We start from the raw sequence: 18,103 nt of genomic DNA, 5'->3' as shown, positions 1-18,103 counted from the left end.
CAGACATTATTGCATTTCATGTACAAACCAACAAACCACTGCATTTTCACCTACACACTGATCCTTATCAGTATTTTGGTGTACTACAGGCTTCTTAGACGTTTTTGCTTTTCATGTACAAAACAATAAAGCACTGCATTTTCACCTACACACTGACCCCTACCGGTCATTCAGTGTACTACAGGCTTCTCAGACATTATTGCATTTCATGTACAAACCAACTAACCACGGCATTTGCTTTTCATGTACAAAACAATAAACCACTGCATTTTCACCTACACACTGACCCCTACCGGTCATTCAGTGTACTACAGGCTTCTTAGACATTATTGCATTTCATGTACAAACCAACTAACCACGGCATTTTCGCATACATGCTGACCCCTACCGGTCAATCAGTATTCTACAGGCTTCTCAGACTTTATTTCACTTCATAAGCAAACAAACTAACTACAGCATTTTCGCTTTTATTCTGACTCCTATCTGTCAAACGGTAGGATTAACCCCTTAAGGACACATGACATGTGTGACATGTAATGATCCCCTTTTATTCCAGAAGTTTGGTCCTTAAGGGGTTAAAGGGTATTTTAACATACAATCAGCATTTCTGACCCCTACTGGTCAACATCAAAACTGTCTTTACATGTCATATACAATTTACCAGCCAATATAAATTACACATAAGATTGTTTTACACATAACCATAAACCATAAATTAAACTCCAGCACGTGCTCAACTTCAGGTTTAATTCACAATAATTTACATTTCACATCAAGACCAACAGTGGTTCTATCAACACTGCCATCTACAGGTCTGTCAAGTACATTGACAATTTTCATGGGGTTTTACAAACACCAAAACACTGACACCTATAGGTCAACAGACAAACAACATTTCACATACCAATCAGTATCCAACTACACTGCCAAATATAGGGCACTCGGCAGATCTCCAGTGCACTTGCATTTTGCAACCTCATGTTCACTGACCCCTACCATTCAATAAGACATACAACAATTCACATAGCAAGTACTATATCAACATCTGGTATAAATACATATATTATTACACAGTAGCAGACGCATCTGTATATACGTAACTGGTAATATAGTTTACATACATTTTTCACAGCACGCTGCTCACGCAACAGACTTTCCCCTAGCAAGGGGACATATAACATACAAGTTGGGGACAGACCACATTTTCACTTGTACATACAGCACTTAATGGGTTAAGACTGATACATATTTAACCAGTATGGCTACGATGTTTAATATTTACACATATACTGTACGTATTAAGATAAGCTTGGTCTATGCCATATTTCCTTATGCCATACGGTTTTATCCATTCAGGTTACAGTTACTACTAAAAAACCTATACGGATTGTCAGGTTCAATACCATACTACCAGGTACATACACCTGCTCACGTAGTTATTCATCTCTTACCTTTCCTGGAATAGTAATAGTGTACTGGCAATTAGGGTTCTAGGGCCCAATAGGTATTACCCCCTTTTTTCTCTGCATTATGCTTCGGTTAGTGGTCACGCAAGACCAACACCCCGCCTCACACTCGGAGGCATACACCCCTCGGGCCACTCGTGAGCTAGCCGCCTCGCATTGTATCATAGAGAGGGCCTCACCTGTCACTCCCCTTCCTATTTTCTGGTTACTGTCACCGAGAGGCCAACATCCTGCCACAACGTTCGGTGGCCACACAAAATCCCCTCGCGCCAAGCATAGATAGAGCCTCTCAAGCCACTTGGCAAATAGCAGGGCCTTACCAGTCACCAAAAAACCAAAAAACCAAAAAAACCAAAAAACCAAAAAAACCCTTCCAGACTTGTAGTAGATTTACTAAAGCTCTGGAGCTTCAAAGGGCCCCCATACAGGTATCATAAACACACCTTCAAGGAATATAGCATGCCCTCACTAACAGTCAGCACAACAAAACCATTGGGTGTAAACACACTCATAGCCAAGATTTGCAGAGGGGTCTTCCAATCTGCATCATTTACAGCATGGCACCAAACACAAACACATTGGTATTGTCACAGGGAAACTACCCTTAAATAAAGACTAACCATAGACTTATTGGCACCAAACACCTCCGCTACCCCAAGTCTCAACTCCCTCATACCCTCCGAGGAGTTTTCTTACTATACAACACCATTGATCTACCTTTACAGCTATCACTCAAGCATGGGTTGAAGCTTGGTTAAGTAAGACCAATATCATCAACGCAGTAAACGGCTACCATCTACCCTACACACTGGCACTTACATGGCATAAATTGGGCAATCCTTTCCCCGCTCAACTTTCAAGCTACAGATTAGCCTACTATCGATATTCGCAGATACTCTGTACTGGTTATGATAACATATCCAGAGTCCTTACAGTCATACACTATCTAGAAGACTTCTTGTTGATCAAAGATAACATATTTTTCAATAGAAGCCTCACAGCAGCTTAGTCTGGTTGACCACTTGGGCGTCCCAGTACCCCATAAGAAACAGAAGGTCCAGACACTATCATCACATTACTGGGCATATGACTTGAGTCGGCATCCATACACATAAGTTACCACAAGACAAATAGGGAACATTCTCAACTACATCAATCACTACCTCCTGCTTAGTACTTACAACTGCAAGGAACTACAATCCCTTCCAGGTTCCTTAATTTTGCCATGCCAATCAAACCACAAGACCACGCTTTCACATCCAGAGTACTTTCCCCTTTATTCCACACTTCTAACATGACGCTCAGAGGATGTCCCTAGACACCTCAGCAACAGCACACCTGCACATGGGGGGGAATTTCTTAACCACTTGGCATGGTAAAAGCATGTTCCTTCCAGGATTGTCTGACACTTCTCCAACCAGATGGTCAGACGCGGCGTCTACCACGGGTTTGGCAGCGATCTACCGGGAACGATTGCTTTGGAGCTGTTGGCCATGGCATCCAGGTTTGGAAATTTTTCCACCACCTCAGCCCCTTTGGGAGATCTACCCCATTGTAGCAGCTGCTGTGGCATGGGGTAACACACACACCAACACTCACAGTAACACTAACACACACACTAACACTCACAGTAACACTAACACACACACTAACACTCACAGTAACACTAACACACACACTAACACACACACACACTAACACATTTTTTTTTATTTAATCCCCCCAGCCTCCTTACCTTTTGGAGTGCTGAGGGGATTCCCTGGGGTCCAGTGGTGCTGCTGGGCTCCTGGTGGGCCGGGCCCGGTTGCAGCCGCGACCCCTGCGACCCTGGTATGTACGCCACTGCGTATCGTCGTTCTCGGCACACCACAACCAACTTGCTCCCTTTATACTATCCTACGCTTATGCTGGATCCTTACTCCATATACGGCTATTTGCCCCTTACACAAATATAGATATAATACATGTATATATATCTTATATATATACACATATATATATATATATATATATATATTTTTTTTTTACACGGATTGATTTTATTTTAATTTTAATTTTATTTTACAGATGCAGGGAGACTGCCTGTCAGCACAGACAATCCCCCTGCAGGCAGATACACAGGCACCTATTGCAGCCACGTGACCCCACGGCCGCGGGGTCCTGATCTGCTGTGGGGAGACTGCCTGGGCAGACAGGCAGTCCCCCTGGACCAGGAGGAACGCTGATTGCCGCCTGGGAACGACGGCGATCAGGTAAGTACTCCCAGACCGTTATGACGGTTCAGGACCATCATCGGTCCTCAAGGGGATGTTTCCGATGATGGTCCTGAACCATCATCGGTCGTCAAGGGGTTAAATGTAGTTTTTTTTCTCTGTTGTTATTTGGGTCTCTGGGGTGGAGTATTCGAAAGGGCAGGGTGGGTCGATTCTCCACCCACTGTCAGAGTGGCTGTGCATGAGTCCAGCCCAGGTTTTCTAAGGCGTTCTGGCTCACTGCCTAACGAGATCATTAGCCTCACCTGTAGGGGCTGTGAGCTGCTTTATAACTGCAGTTAAAGCAGGGTGGAGTGAGGGAAGTGTTTTATTGTAGAAAGAAGGGTTGTATCATGTTGTATCATGTTGTATCATGTTGTATCATGTTGTATCATGTTGTATCATGTTGTATCATGTTGTATCATGTTGTATCATGTTGTATCATGTTGTATCATGTTGTATCATGTTACTTCTTAACAACAGAAAATAAACATGCCAGAGGCCTTTGAAGCTGGACTTTCTCTTGACCTGGCTTCCTTACCCTAGAGGGCCGTGCAGTTGCCAAAAGATCCTGGACAAACACACACAGGGAAGTAAGTTTGTCTATATATATATATATATATATATATATATATATATATATATATATATATATAGACATATATATATATATATATAGAGAGAGAGAGAGAGAGAGAGAGCATTTAGTGTATGTGACTGGATGAGTGAATGCGACTAGTTTGGGGTTTAAGTAGATGGTGAATGTGAGTGGATACGTGGGATTGGGATTGGGAGAGGGTGATGTGTGTGTGGTGGCTGCAGGTTAGTAGGGAAGCTACTTGTGGGTTTGCATGTGTATGTGCGGGGCATGTGCGTGGCTGCTAATGGTGTCATATGTTCCAGGGCACACTTTGTGTGCAGTTGAATTGTGTTTGGGTTTGCACATAACCCAAAAAGACAAAAAGAAATTGTGGGCACCCCGGAACATGCTGAAAAAGTTATACTTAATACAGATTAAGGAACAGAGCACACATAAAAATAAATGTTTAAATGTTATAAGGCTGTTGGCACATACATACCATGACCAGTCCACCTAAACTCCATTAAGCACATTATAAGTGCTGTAAATATGCATCCACTACAGGATGGGCACTTGTAGGCTGGTGGATCATTTACCCAATGGGAAAACCAGCACTGATCATTATTGTAGGTGTCAAAGAATAACTTGAACTCACAAAATGTGTGTTTAAAGGATTTTCCCAATTGCAATTCATAACCGCAAGGGCAATGTTGCACTTCTCCATTTTGAGCATTACTAAAACACCACTCTATTTTGCATTATGTTTGGTCACTCTTTCTAACGGATATATAGCAGATTAATTAATATACAAAAGACCCTGCCAAAAAGCTCTGCCGTGGATAGTTCCAGAGAGTCATAGCTCCTTGATTTAGGGATTACTTTTTTTTTTTTGCCTACTCTTTGAGGGATTTAAGTGCCAATGTTTGCCAACATGTTGCACATGTGTAGTAAGAAGATACTTCCACTACCATATGCACAACTTCGACTGAGCTGTCTATTCTTCCAGAAGAGAAAGTCCAGCCATGGAGAACATATTAGTTGACCACATCTCTTCTAATAGGTGCACAAACCCTGTACATTAAACAGTGCACCTGGCTCTGTGTAAACCAATAGTACCTGCAGTATAGTTGCTATCTAATATAGTTTCATGCATACAAATGGTCAGATAAGTAAAATTGCTTATAGACATTATATTTACAATAAGAAGGAGAAGAAGAAGAATAGGGAGGGTGACTGAAAGTAAAATTAGCAGACTGCAGTGATAATACATAGTTGTATTTGTCCTTACCATCTGGAGAACTCCCTGAAGATACTGATGAAGTGGTGATAATCTTCGGTATTGTGGTTGTACCTGTAGGGTATAAATTAAGTAAGCTGTCAGAGTTCAGGATCATGTAGTGCACAATATTATTTTTGTCTTTCACCCAATATCTGCTGTTCACATTTCTAAGCAGAAATCGATTGCATTATAGTCTAAGTTGTAAATAACTGAAACTAAACATTTTTGAGAAGTCACTTTATTCTTTTTGTCTAATATATTGAATTCATCAACTGTCTATTAGAACATTTACTGGATATCAATAGGGTTGCATTTAAGAAGGTAACCTATTCTGATGAGGCAGATTTTGATTTTCAGTTGTTAACTTGATTCCACTTTAATAACCGGTTGTTAAAGTGCCTGGAGTATGAAGATTGTACATTTAATTTTACTTTTTGTCTCATTGAGTTAGAATAAGCCGAATCATGAGTATGCTTAGCATGTACCCAAATGCCAACAGTGACCAGAATAATACATGCTTAAAAGTCTACATTGATGTGACAATACTATTCAAGCGTACTCATTCTAGGGATCTTTTAATATTCAAAACTAGACTTGTGGGTTATTTTTTTTTATGGTAGAGTGAAACATGTAAACTACTGCAAACTACCCGGACCAATAGAGAAACTGAAAAGAAACTTTTCAGTATAGAAAGAAGTGAGCTAGAGACATATTGGGCAGTACTTTATTCTACATATGCCCTTGGTGTGGATTTGCAACCTGTTGCAGGTCCCACAGACTTTAATGTCTTCTTTATTTGGATCAGTGATATAATTTGAAATGGTGCTGCCCTAGGCATGAGAGATCTTGGGCACCCCCTAATTTAAAATGACCTGCCCCTTGCTGACAAGGCCACAACTCTTCCTGTTAACTAACACACATTTTGACTGACAGACACACATTTATGGACCAGCATACACTCTCAGATACATTGACATACACACATACACTCACTGATTTGACACAATCTGACAGACACATACAATCATTTACACACACACTGACAGATGCATACACTCACTGACAGACACACATAAGCACTAACAGACGTGCCCACTTACTGACAGACACGCACAATCACTCAGACACACCCATTCACAACACACACACATTCACAAACACTCGCTGACAGCAGACATACCCACACATTCACTGACAGACACAAATACACTGACAGACACTCACACAATGACACACACACATTCATTGATACACACAGACACTCATTGACAGGCACACACACTCTCTGTCAGACACACACACACATTCACTGACACACACTCACTCACAATCACTGACACAACACTTTCCCATGAACTCTCCTGCTCAGCTTCCTTTGTTTTGTTTGTTTTGGTTTTTAATAATGCGATTTATTATATAAATGTTCATGTAAATATATCATGCAATCAGGGTGTGCATTGGAGTTTCCAGATACATCCAACTGAATCCCAATATTTGTTTGCTGAGATACTATTTGCCTAATACATGTTAAGATATATTTTTATGTGTGCTCTGTTCTTTAATTCGTATTTAGTATACTTTTTGGATTTGCACATATGGCAGGGAGGCCGTTTGTAGAGTTGCATGTGTTAAAGAGGCTGTTGTGGGGTTGTGTGTGGGTGCATGGGACTGTTTGCAGTGTAGTATGTGTGTGCATGTGAATAAATGCTGTAAGGTCTTGATGGTAAGGTGTGTCTTTTTGCGGATGATACTAAGATATGTAACAGGGTTGATGTTCCAGGAGGGATAAGCCAAATGGCAAATGATTTAGGTAAACTAGAAAAATGGTTAGAGTTGTGGCAACTGACATTTAATGTGGATAAGTGCAAGATAATGCATCTTGGACGTAAAAACCCAAGGGCAGAGTACAGAATATTTGATAGAGTCCTAACCTCAACATCTGAGGAAAGGGATTTAGGGGTGATTATTTCTGATGACTTAAAGGTAGGCAGACAATGTAATAGAGCAGCAGGAAATGCTAGCAGAATGCTTGGTTGTATAGGGAGAGGTATTAGCAGTAGAAAGAGGGAAGTGCTCATGCCATTGTACAGAACACTGGTGAGACCTCACTTGGAGTACTGTACACAGTACTGGAGACCCTATCTTCAGAAGGATATTGATACCTTAGAGAGAGTTCAAAGAAGGGCTACTAAACTGGTTCATGGATTGCAGGATAAAACTTACCAGGAAAGGTTAAAGGATCTTAACATGTATAGCTTGGAGGAAAGACGAGACAGGGGGGATATGATAGAAACATTTAAATACATAAAGGGAATCAACACAGTAAAGGAGGAGACTATATTTAAAAGAAGAAAAACTACCACAACAAGAGGACATAGTCTTAAATTAGAGGGACAAAGGTTTAAAAATAATATCAGGAAGTATTACTTTACTGAGAGGGTAGTGGATGCATGGAATAGCCTTCCAGCTGAAGTGGTAAAGGTTAACACAGTAAAGGAGTTTAAGCATGCGTGGGATAGGCATAAGGCTATCCTAACTATAAGATAAGGCCAGGGACTAATGAAAGTATTTAGAAAACTGGGCAGACTAGATGGGCCGAATGGTTCTTATCTGCCGTCACATTCTATGTTTCTATGTTTCTATGTGGAAAGAAGCTATAGTGTGTGCTTAGGGAGACGGGTGCTGTAAGGTGTTTTAGGGGGGATTGTGATATAGGTGTGTTGAGGAATATGGGGACAGGGCTATAGTGTATAGTGTATAGCTGTAGTATATGTTTGGGGGGATTGTGGCTATAGTGTTTGATTGAAATTGGGGCTGTACACTATGTGTGCTGGGGGATATGTGTTGTAGTAATTGTATGCAGAAGGGATAGGGGCTATAGTTGGGGGATATAGGTGCTGTAGTTTGTGTTGGGGGAATAGTGAGTGTTCAGCGCATTGGAAGGGTACAAGAAAGGGAAAATAAAATTGATAATAATTATATATATAATGTTACCTGGGGAGTTGGGACATAACTGAGTTTTACACCCTTTATAATTATTACTACAGTTTTGTTATCAAGGAAAGGAATCATACTGCGGATATTGGCCAAGGCTCCTGGCACATACATACCCTCACCAGCCCACCTAAGTTCCATAAAGCACATTATAAGTGCTGTAAATATGCATCCCCTATAGGATGGGAGCCTGTAGGCAGGTGCATACTTTGCCTAATAGGAAATACGGCACTGATCATTATTGTAGGTGTCAAAAAAGAACTTAAATTCACAAAAGGTGTGTGGAAAGGATGTACCCCCTTGCAATTCATAACAGGAAGAGTAGTGTTGCACATCTTCATTTTGAGAATTATCACACCACTATGTTTTTTTTTTTCATTATGTTTGATCATTGTTCCAACATGATAAATTGCAGATTATATACAAGAGACCCTGCCAACTACCCTGCCATGTGTAGTTCCAGAGGGATTACCCTTTTCTTGAGTAAACCTTTTGAGAGATTTAAGTGCCAATGTTTGGCAAAATGTTCCAAGTGTATATCTTGAATAAGCTTCCACCACCATATGCACAACTTTGTCTGAGCTTTCTATTCTTCCAGGAGAGAAAGTCCAGCCATGGTTCACATATATGCAGATTACAGCTCTTTACTAAACAGTGAACCTAGCTCCGTGTAAACTGATAGCAGCTGCAGTACAGTTGCTATCTAATATAGTTTCATCCATACACATGGTTAGATAAGTAACATTCAGTGGTGGAACTACCGTGATCGCAGGGGTCGCAGCTGCGACCGGGCCTGTCACTCCAGGGGGGCCGGCCACCTGTGGACCCCGGCGACCAGGATGCCCACCAGCCATGTAATGCGGCTCCAGGCAGCGTGGTATAGCCGCCGGGGCTGCATTGAAGGAGCCCATCGGGTGGCCCATGCTGTTTCAGCCACCCGATGGCAATGAATTTCCACGGGACTCGATCAGCTCTGCAGCACTTTAATAGTGCCCTGGTCACTTCCTCCCAGCTATCATAGAGAGACGTGCAGGAGGAAGAGGAGGGAGTCAGAGTTCCCACTCTGACTCCCATCAGCCTGAGCCACCACTGGACCCCAAGGTAGTAAACAGGAGGGTGACTTAAACATTTTGCATGTGTGTTTGTGTATGTGTGTCTGTATGTATGTCTCTGTATGTGTGTCTCTGTGTGTGTGTTTGTATGAATGTGTCTGTATGTGTGTCTGTATATATATATGTCACTGTGTGTGCGTGTGTGTCTGTATGTATGTGTGTGTGTGTTTATGTATGTGTGTTTTATGTGTCTGTATGTATGTGTGTCTATATGTATGTGTCATGTGTGTGTGTGTGTGTGTGCATGTGTATCTGTCTGCATATGTGTCTATATGTGTACCTGTGTGTCTGCATATCTGTATGTCAGTGTCTGCCTATGTTTCTGTATGTGTGTCACTGTTTGTATCTGAATGTTTGTCATCAATTAAGTGTCCGTGTATGTATCTGTATGTGTTAAATGCATGTATGTCAGTGTGTGTTTGTCTGTTTATCTGCATGTGTGTCTGTATAACTGTCACCCCAACACACACTGTCACCCCCTTCACCCTGCCACACTCACAATAACTCCCCCAATCATGTCACTCATCCATGCCATACTCACCTCCCATCACTCTGCCATATTAACCCTACCACACTCACCTTCTCTAGCACTTTCATAATCATTCTCCTTTACTCTGTCACACACGCCCCGTTTCACCCTATCACATAAACCCCTCCAATTCTGTCATACTCATCCCCCCAACCATGCCACACTCACCCTGTGGGGCGTGAATGAAACACATGGAGGGGCTGAGGGACGAGAATGTGGCACATGTAGGGGCTGGGGGCAGAAGGGGAGAAGTATGGGAAAGGATGAGCCCCAGGGCAATTTTCACATTGGGTCCCCATAGTTTCTAGCTACACCTCTGGTAACACTGCTAGATGGAAATAGAAATTGCAATTACAATAATAAAAAAGGGAGGATGACAGAAAGTAAATTTTAGCATAAGACTACAGTGATTGTATAAAGTTTTATTTGTCCTTACCATCTGAAGAACTCCCAGAAGATATTGATGAAGTAGTGATAACCTTCAATGTTGTGATTGTACCTTTAGAAAATAAATAAATTATTGAAGTTATCAGAGTTGAGAATCATGTAGTGCACAATATTATTTGTGTCTTTCACCCAATGTTAACATTTCTAAGAAGAGATCAATTGCATTATAGTCAAAGTTGTAAATAACATAAAAATTCATTTGTATTTGTAATTAGGGCTTTCACACAAATATCAGATCTGAAATCAATTCCTCCACAACTGCCTCAAGCTACAATCTCCCTGATTCTCAAACCTGACAAGGACTCCACTTTGGTTATTAATTACTATCCTATATCTAATACATTTAGATATCAAAAAATATTCAAAAATGTTAGGCTCAAACTAGTTATTCTTGAAATAATACATCAAGATCAATTTGGATTTGTAGAATCTAGGAGTACATTGGATAATATTAGAAAACTAATAAATGTTACTTGTAGGATTAAAGACCAAAAAAATGTAATCAGCAATGATAGCCCTAGATGCTAAAAAAGCTTTTGATCAGGTGCATTGGAGATTCTTAGAGACGGTTCTGAGAAGTTTTGGAATCAGGGGGTTCTTTTTCAGTAGTATAATGGCACTTTATAAGAATCCGAGTGCGAAGGTTTCAGGCTATATGATAAAGTCAGACAGTTTACCTATTAAGAATGGCACTAGACAGGGTTGCCCTTTGGTTCTCCTTCTTTATATAATGTCTATCGAACCTTTAGCTGCCCATATTAGATTATGCAATAAGATTAAAGGAATTACTGTCGGTAGAATGAAAACTAAGATTTTCCTTTATGCAGATGATGCATTCCTGAATGTTTCGGATCCGATAATTTCGATCCCAGCATTATTGGATCTAATATATGAATATCACCTACTTTCAGGCTATAAAGCCAATATCGATAAACTCAAATATTGTTAAATTTAGTTTCTGAAACTGAACTCCAGAAATTGAAAAAAAATGTTTCATTTAAATGGAACTTGAAATTTAATTATTTAGGGACTAAACTTACTATGGATTTTAAGAATATGGTAGAGATATGTCACAATAGTAAGGGAGTTTAAGAGACTTACTACAACATGGAAGGGACTGGAAATATCCTGGCTAGGTAAGATAAATGTAGTGAATGCCTATCTGATTCCTAAATTGACCTCCATGCTTAAAAATGTTCCCCTCCGGGTTAAGCTACATATTCTTAAAGACTTTCAGAAAACAATAGTAAAATATATCTGGCAAGGGGAAAAAAATAGGCCAATGTAACCTTCAGAAGTCAACAGATGAAGGGGTCTCTTTCCGAGATATAGATATACTCCTTTTAACTTGTATGATGAGTCATTTTGTGGCATGGGTTGATACCGCTTCTAAAAAACCTTATTGTTAGCAATGGAGCAGTCATTGAGTAATTTCAAAACAAACAATAGGTGGAGTGTTGAATGGAATATATTTGGTTAGGTGGTCTGCAAAAGATAAAACAGAAAGACCAAATCCTAGTGCAATATTGTCAATACCATATTGCCTTTTCCTTCCATGGCCCCAGATTAATAATCCTAATATCTAACTCTATGCATTCTATAGTATTCAATTTAATTTTTTAAATACGATTCTTTATATTTAGACTTTTAATACAATCTCAATCCCACTAAAATAGATAATAAAATTTGAAATTACTCAATAAATAAAACAGGAGTTAACTAAATCCCAGTTTGTACCAGTTAGCTATTTAACACTCAAACACCTCTGTGGTATCCCCATACACCACACCAATAGACAAAAATAGTCAACATATACAATACATACAATAGGTGGAGTGTTGAATGAAATATATTTGGTTAGGTGGTCTGCAAAAGATAAAACAGAAAGACCAAATCCTAGTGCAATATTGCCAATACAAATGATATATTTATAAGCTTATAGATGTAAACTCACAAGGCTGGAGCCAGTAATACTAGGCACAATGGCTGGGCTTGTGGGATGCTTGTAGGGATCCCACTCCCTCTTCTGTATCCTGGCTGGTATAGCTCTTTGCGCCCAATAGAAATCCACTGGTCAGGTATGTTGGTGCAAACAGCAATTTATTTGCACGCGTTTCGCCTCTCTTGGAGGCTTCCTCAGTTGATGTGTAGTGTCCTTTCGGTGGTCTGTCTTTTTAGGCCCTTTTTAATTACCGCTGTCTTTTCTCTCCTGTGTTGTGAGTCTCTTACATATGAAATCATTGCGCTCACGTGTGCTTGGAATACATTGTGGAACGATTTCCATGGGCGGAGAACTTACAGACATGACTTATCTCGGAGTGCCTCCCCGGGCTAGCAGCATGCGAACTTTCATCTCTGTACTTGCGGAATGGGACATGTCATGTCTCTTCTCTTATCTGGGGTTCTTGCGGACTATATCTTGCGAAATGTATCAAGAATATCATGCTCAAAAAAATCAATTTCCAAGCATAAACAGACAAACAAAAACAAATATAGTCAAACCAAAGTCCACAATATATTCATATAAGTGTTTAACATAAATATTTTAGTTATGAACAACATATGAACAACAAGAGAATTCCACTCCATTTAAGTGTTTTAAAAAAATCCTATTTAAGAGGGGAAAAAAACAAAAACAAAAGCAAAAAAATGTATTTAAAAATATTAAAATTTGGGGGGAGCCAGCTGACAGCCTGAACGGTCGCAAGTACCAGGAGCTCCAGCTGAGCATCAGCTTTATATCCAGCGACAAGGAAAGGCAAAAGTGTACCTATGTATATTGAGTGATTGCTCAAAAATACGTTAATGCGAAGAGAGCTAAGGTGAGCTATACACAGAGTATTCAACTGTGGGACAACGTCTACCTTAGGTACGATGCTCAGCAGAAAAAGAAAAAAGAAAAAGAAAAATAAATAAATTTTATTAATAAATATAAAACCACAACGTGCTAGTGTACAAAACTGTAAACCTAAGTTAGTGTTAACCAAAAACCCAACATAGGTGTAGTAAGTGAAAAAATATTAAAAAGAGAGAACAATCTCTTCCAGGACCTCTATCTTATTCATATATAGTGAGGAATATCAGGACTTATTTAGTTTATTCCAGGCCGCTGGGTAGGTGTGTAAAAGACCTCAAACCCTACTTGCGGTAACTCCCGGGCAACACTTATATTGTAGGTCCATATAATAAGGTTTCGTCCTGAATTGGGAATATAAAGGTAAAGATAGACCGAGGGAACAGGCACTTTTGCACCTTGCCCGCGGAAAAATAGTTGCGGTCACAATTTGTATACACACAGCTGTGTAGCTAAATTAGTAATTTATTAGCGATCTAGTTGTAAGATACTTAGTGGCCGTAGGAGTGTCCATATGGTATCTGCAGCCTAAAGACTTTGATAGTCAAATATTACATAGATTGTCGGCTGTTAGTATAATTAACGGACTCCTCACATGAACACTAGTAAGGTGCTGAACACGGTACAGTGATTATAAGGAAGAGGAAAGCTTCCTCCCCGTGCCTACACAAACACTTGGCGATACAGTCACTTGACAGACAGAATATCCAAAGGTATAATGACTTAGTGCGGAGACCAAGCACAATCAATAAGCGGTCTAATGAAAGGAACCGCCACTCCCCGTGCCTTCGAGGGCACCTAACACCCAGCCCGCTCGAACAAGCAAAGTAGACTGAGTATATAAATTAGCTTAGTATGGTTACTAGAGCAGAATTTGGTCAATCGTCTTATGAGGAGAGAAATTTGCTAGTCCCCGTGCCTTCATGGGCACCTAACAGTAATCCCACTAAGTCGTTTAAGATTGTCTTAGTTAATCAAAGTAGATAATTAATTTCAAAAGTCATTATTGCTAGGTGAGAAGGCTGGTCTGCCTGTGTAGCCAAGTTATTCTGCCATCGCCCTGGATAACTGTGCCTTCGAGGGCACCTAAATGCTAACACCCCTGGAAGAGATGTCTATCCTCAGTGTGGCGAGGATCTGATAAGAACTTCTAACTAGTAGTGCGCTGCCTGATGGCTCGAATGTGCACACAAGCCTTCGAATATAGGAGAAATTCAATATAGTTAGAGAGTAGCGTGGTCACTGGTTGCAGTGCTTAACACTAAATCATAGGAGAAGCACTGAAGGACACCCTGACGCGCGCGTTTCGCCCGACCTGGCTCGTCAGAGGGGAACCGGCCGGTACACTGCGTCTGGTTTAAATCTGGAGGTAAGGATTCCTATTGGGTGAAAAGGACCATCGTATGATAGGTGAATTCTCATTCCGTCATTAGTGACGGAGTGAGTGGGCGGGCTTATTCGCGGAGTCGCTTAACCCCTTCAGCGCTGAATTTGATGCTAGGAACATGGGATTCTAATAGTGGTGAATATGCTGGAATTACCAGTACATGGGGCAGACATCCTGATGGGTGCCTGTATTTAGTTGTAGCTCGATGTTAATGGGGCTGCGGCATAATTATGTTATATTCTGCTACCCACTAGATTGTTCCTCTGGTAAGAAGATAGGCTAAAAAATCTGTTTGATTTTCGTATAAACATGGACCAATCACATTATGTATATATATATTGGCCCGGTTCTAGTGGAATAGGCCCCCAAGTGATGGTGCCCATGTGTGTCATGTTCTATACTTAAGGCAGAAGTTTCCTATAGGTTGTTCATTGGTGTATGAAAGGAGTGAAATTGAACTCTTCGTTCAGACCGTCAGGTGTTAGTGTTTTTAAGGCATAGATCCATCTGGACTCTTTCATCAGGAGAATTTTGTTAAAGTTCCCTTTTCCAGAAAAGGGAACTTTAACAAAATTCTCCTGATGAAAGAGTCCAGATGGATCTATGCCTTAAAAACACTAACACCTGACGGTCTGAACGAAGAGTTCAATTTCACTCCTTTCATACACCAATGAACAACCTATAGGAAACTTCTGCCTTAAGTATAGAACATGACACACATGGGCACCATCACTTGGGGGCCTATTCCACTAGAACCGGGCCAATATATATATACATAATGTGATTGGTCCATGTTTATACGAAAATCAAACAGATTTTTTAGCCTATCTTCTTACCAGAGGAACAATCTAGTGGGTAGCAGAATATAACATAATTATGCCGCAGCCCCATTAACATCGAGCTACAACTAAATACAGGCACCCATCAGGATGTCTGCCCCATGTACTGGTAATTCCAGCATATTCACCACTATTAGAATCCCATGTTCCTAGCATCAAATTCAGCGCTGAAGGGGTTAAGCGACTCCGCGAATAAGCCCCGCCCACTCACTCCGTCACTAATGACGGAATGAGAATTCACCTATCATACGATGGTCCTTTTCACCCAATAGGAATCCTTACCTCCAGATTTAAACCAGACGCAGTGTACCGGCCGGTTCCCCTCTGACGAGCCAGGTCGGGCAAAACGCGCGCGTCAGGGTGTCCTTCAGTGCTTCTCCTATGATTTAGTGTTAAGCACTGCAACCAGTGACCACGCTACTCTCTAACTATATTGAATTTCTCCTATATTCGAAGGCTTGTGTGCCCATTCGAGCCATCAGGCAGCGCACTACTAGTTAGAAGTTCTTATCAGATCCTCGCCACACTGAGGATAGACATCTCTTCCAGGGGTGTTAGCATTTAGGTGCCCTCGAAGGCACAGTTATCCAGGGCGATGGCAGAATAACTTGGCTACACAGGCAGACCAGCCTTCTCACCTAGCAATAATGACTTTTGAAATTAATTATCTACTTTGATTAACTAAGACAATCTTAAACGACTTAGTGGGATTACTGTTAGGTGCCCATGAAGGCACGGGGACTAGCAAATTTCTCTCCTCATAAGACGATTGACCAAATTCTGCTCTAGTAACCATACTAAGCTAATTTATATACTCAGTCTACTTTGCTTGTTCGAGCGGGCTGGGTGTTAGGTGCCCTCGAAGGCACGGGGAGTGGCGGTTCCTTTCATTAGACCGCTTATTGATTGTGCTTGGTCTCCGCACTAAGTCATTATACCTTTGGATATTCTGTCTGTCAAGTGACTGTATCGCCAAGTGTTTGTGTAGGCACGGGGAGGAAGCTTTCCTCTTCCTTATAATCACTGTACCGTGTTCAGCACCTTACTAGTGTTCATGTGAGGAGTCCGTTAATTATACTAACAGCCGACAATCTATGTAATATTTGACTATCAAAGTCTTTAGGCTGCAGATACCATATGGACACTCCTACGGCCACTAAGTATCTTACAACTAGATCGCTAATAAATTACTAATTTAGCTACACAGCTGTGTGTATACAAATTGTGACCGCAACTATTTTTCCGCGGGCAAGGTGCAAAAGTGCCTGTTCCCTCGGTCTATCTTTACCTTTATATTCCCAATTCAGGACGAAACCTTATTATATGGACCTACAATATAAGTGTTGCCCGGGAGTTACCGCAAGTAGGGTTTGAGGTCTTTTACACACCTACCCAGCGGCCTGGAATAAACTAAATAAGTCCTGATATTCCTCACTATATATGAATAAGATAGAGGTCCTGGAAGAGATTGTTCTCTCTTTTTAATATTTTTTCACTTACTACACCTATGTTGGGTTTTTGGTTAACACTAACTTAGGTTTACAGTTTTGTACACTAGCACGTTGTGGTTTTATATTTATTAATAACATTTATTTATTTTTCTTTTTCTTTTTTCTTTTTCTGCTGAGCATCGTACCTAAGGTAGACGTTGTCCCACAGTTGAATACTCTGTGTATAGCTCACCTTAGCTCTCTTCGCATTAACGTATTTTTGAGCAATCACTCAATATACATAGGTACACTTTTGCCTTTCCTTGTCGCTATGTTACCTTTGGGGTTACCCCCCGTTCTCTAAAAAGTGTACTTCCCCTTTGGCTCTTTCTCACTCCCTGCTGTCCTTCAGCTTTATATCCACATTTAACCCGCTATGGCAACTAACCCCCAAAACAGTACCACACACCATGGTAGAACATGGGGAAGCACTCCCAAAAGTCTTGAGACCGAGCGTAGGCCGTACCCGAGATATTGGTCTTCTGCTCTCCTCCAGGCCTAAAATGATAGATTTGCTGCCTGACTCATCACATGGCTTCACGACGGCCTCAGATGATGAGGATCCGAAACCAGCAGAGCTGCAGTCACTTACAGTGGCAGAGCCTCATCCCAGCGGCAGCCTGACCCGCAGTGGGCCACAAAAAACAACAACTCCAAGATTGCGACAGACATCAAGACCTTCTTCACCTCAGAAATGGCTGTCTTAAAGTGAGATCTCTGCACTTTGGCAGGCATACTAAAAGCTGCAGAAGAGGTTATTCACAGCCCTTAGTACCAAGCAGAATTTAGCTGCAACCCAAATGCAGGCGGTGTCAAACATATATGCAGCGCTGAGTGCTAAGGTGGGGCAGCTAGAGGACATAGCGCGGCAACG

General features: G+C 41.1%; 1 protein-coding gene across 2 annotated transcripts in view; it reads right to left on the bottom strand.

Moving 5' to 3' along the window:
* The window catches only part of LOC134614600 (endomucin-like), a 152,842-nt gene that overhangs the window by 48,113 nt on the left and 86,626 nt on the right, over positions 1-18,103 (bottom strand). For both annotated transcript variants that reach the window (XM_063458577.1, XM_063458575.1), the window contains 2 exons: positions 10,649-10,711; positions 5,587-5,649 (listed from right to left, as the gene is read on the bottom strand). In XM_063458577.1, the coding sequence (XP_063314647.1) occupies positions 5,587-5,649; positions 10,649-10,711 (126 nt within the window). The remainder of the gene's footprint in view (positions 1-5,586; positions 5,650-10,648; positions 10,712-18,103) is intronic.

The sequence above is a fragment of the Pelobates fuscus genome, chromosome 6, assembly GCF_036172605.1.
Source record: "Pelobates fuscus isolate aPelFus1 chromosome 6, aPelFus1.pri, whole genome shotgun sequence".
Classification (NCBI taxonomy): Eukaryota; Metazoa; Chordata; class Amphibia; order Anura; family Pelobatidae; genus Pelobates; species Pelobates fuscus.
Note: the sequence above shows the minus strand (reverse complement) of the source record. Positions and strands in the feature narration are given on the sequence as shown.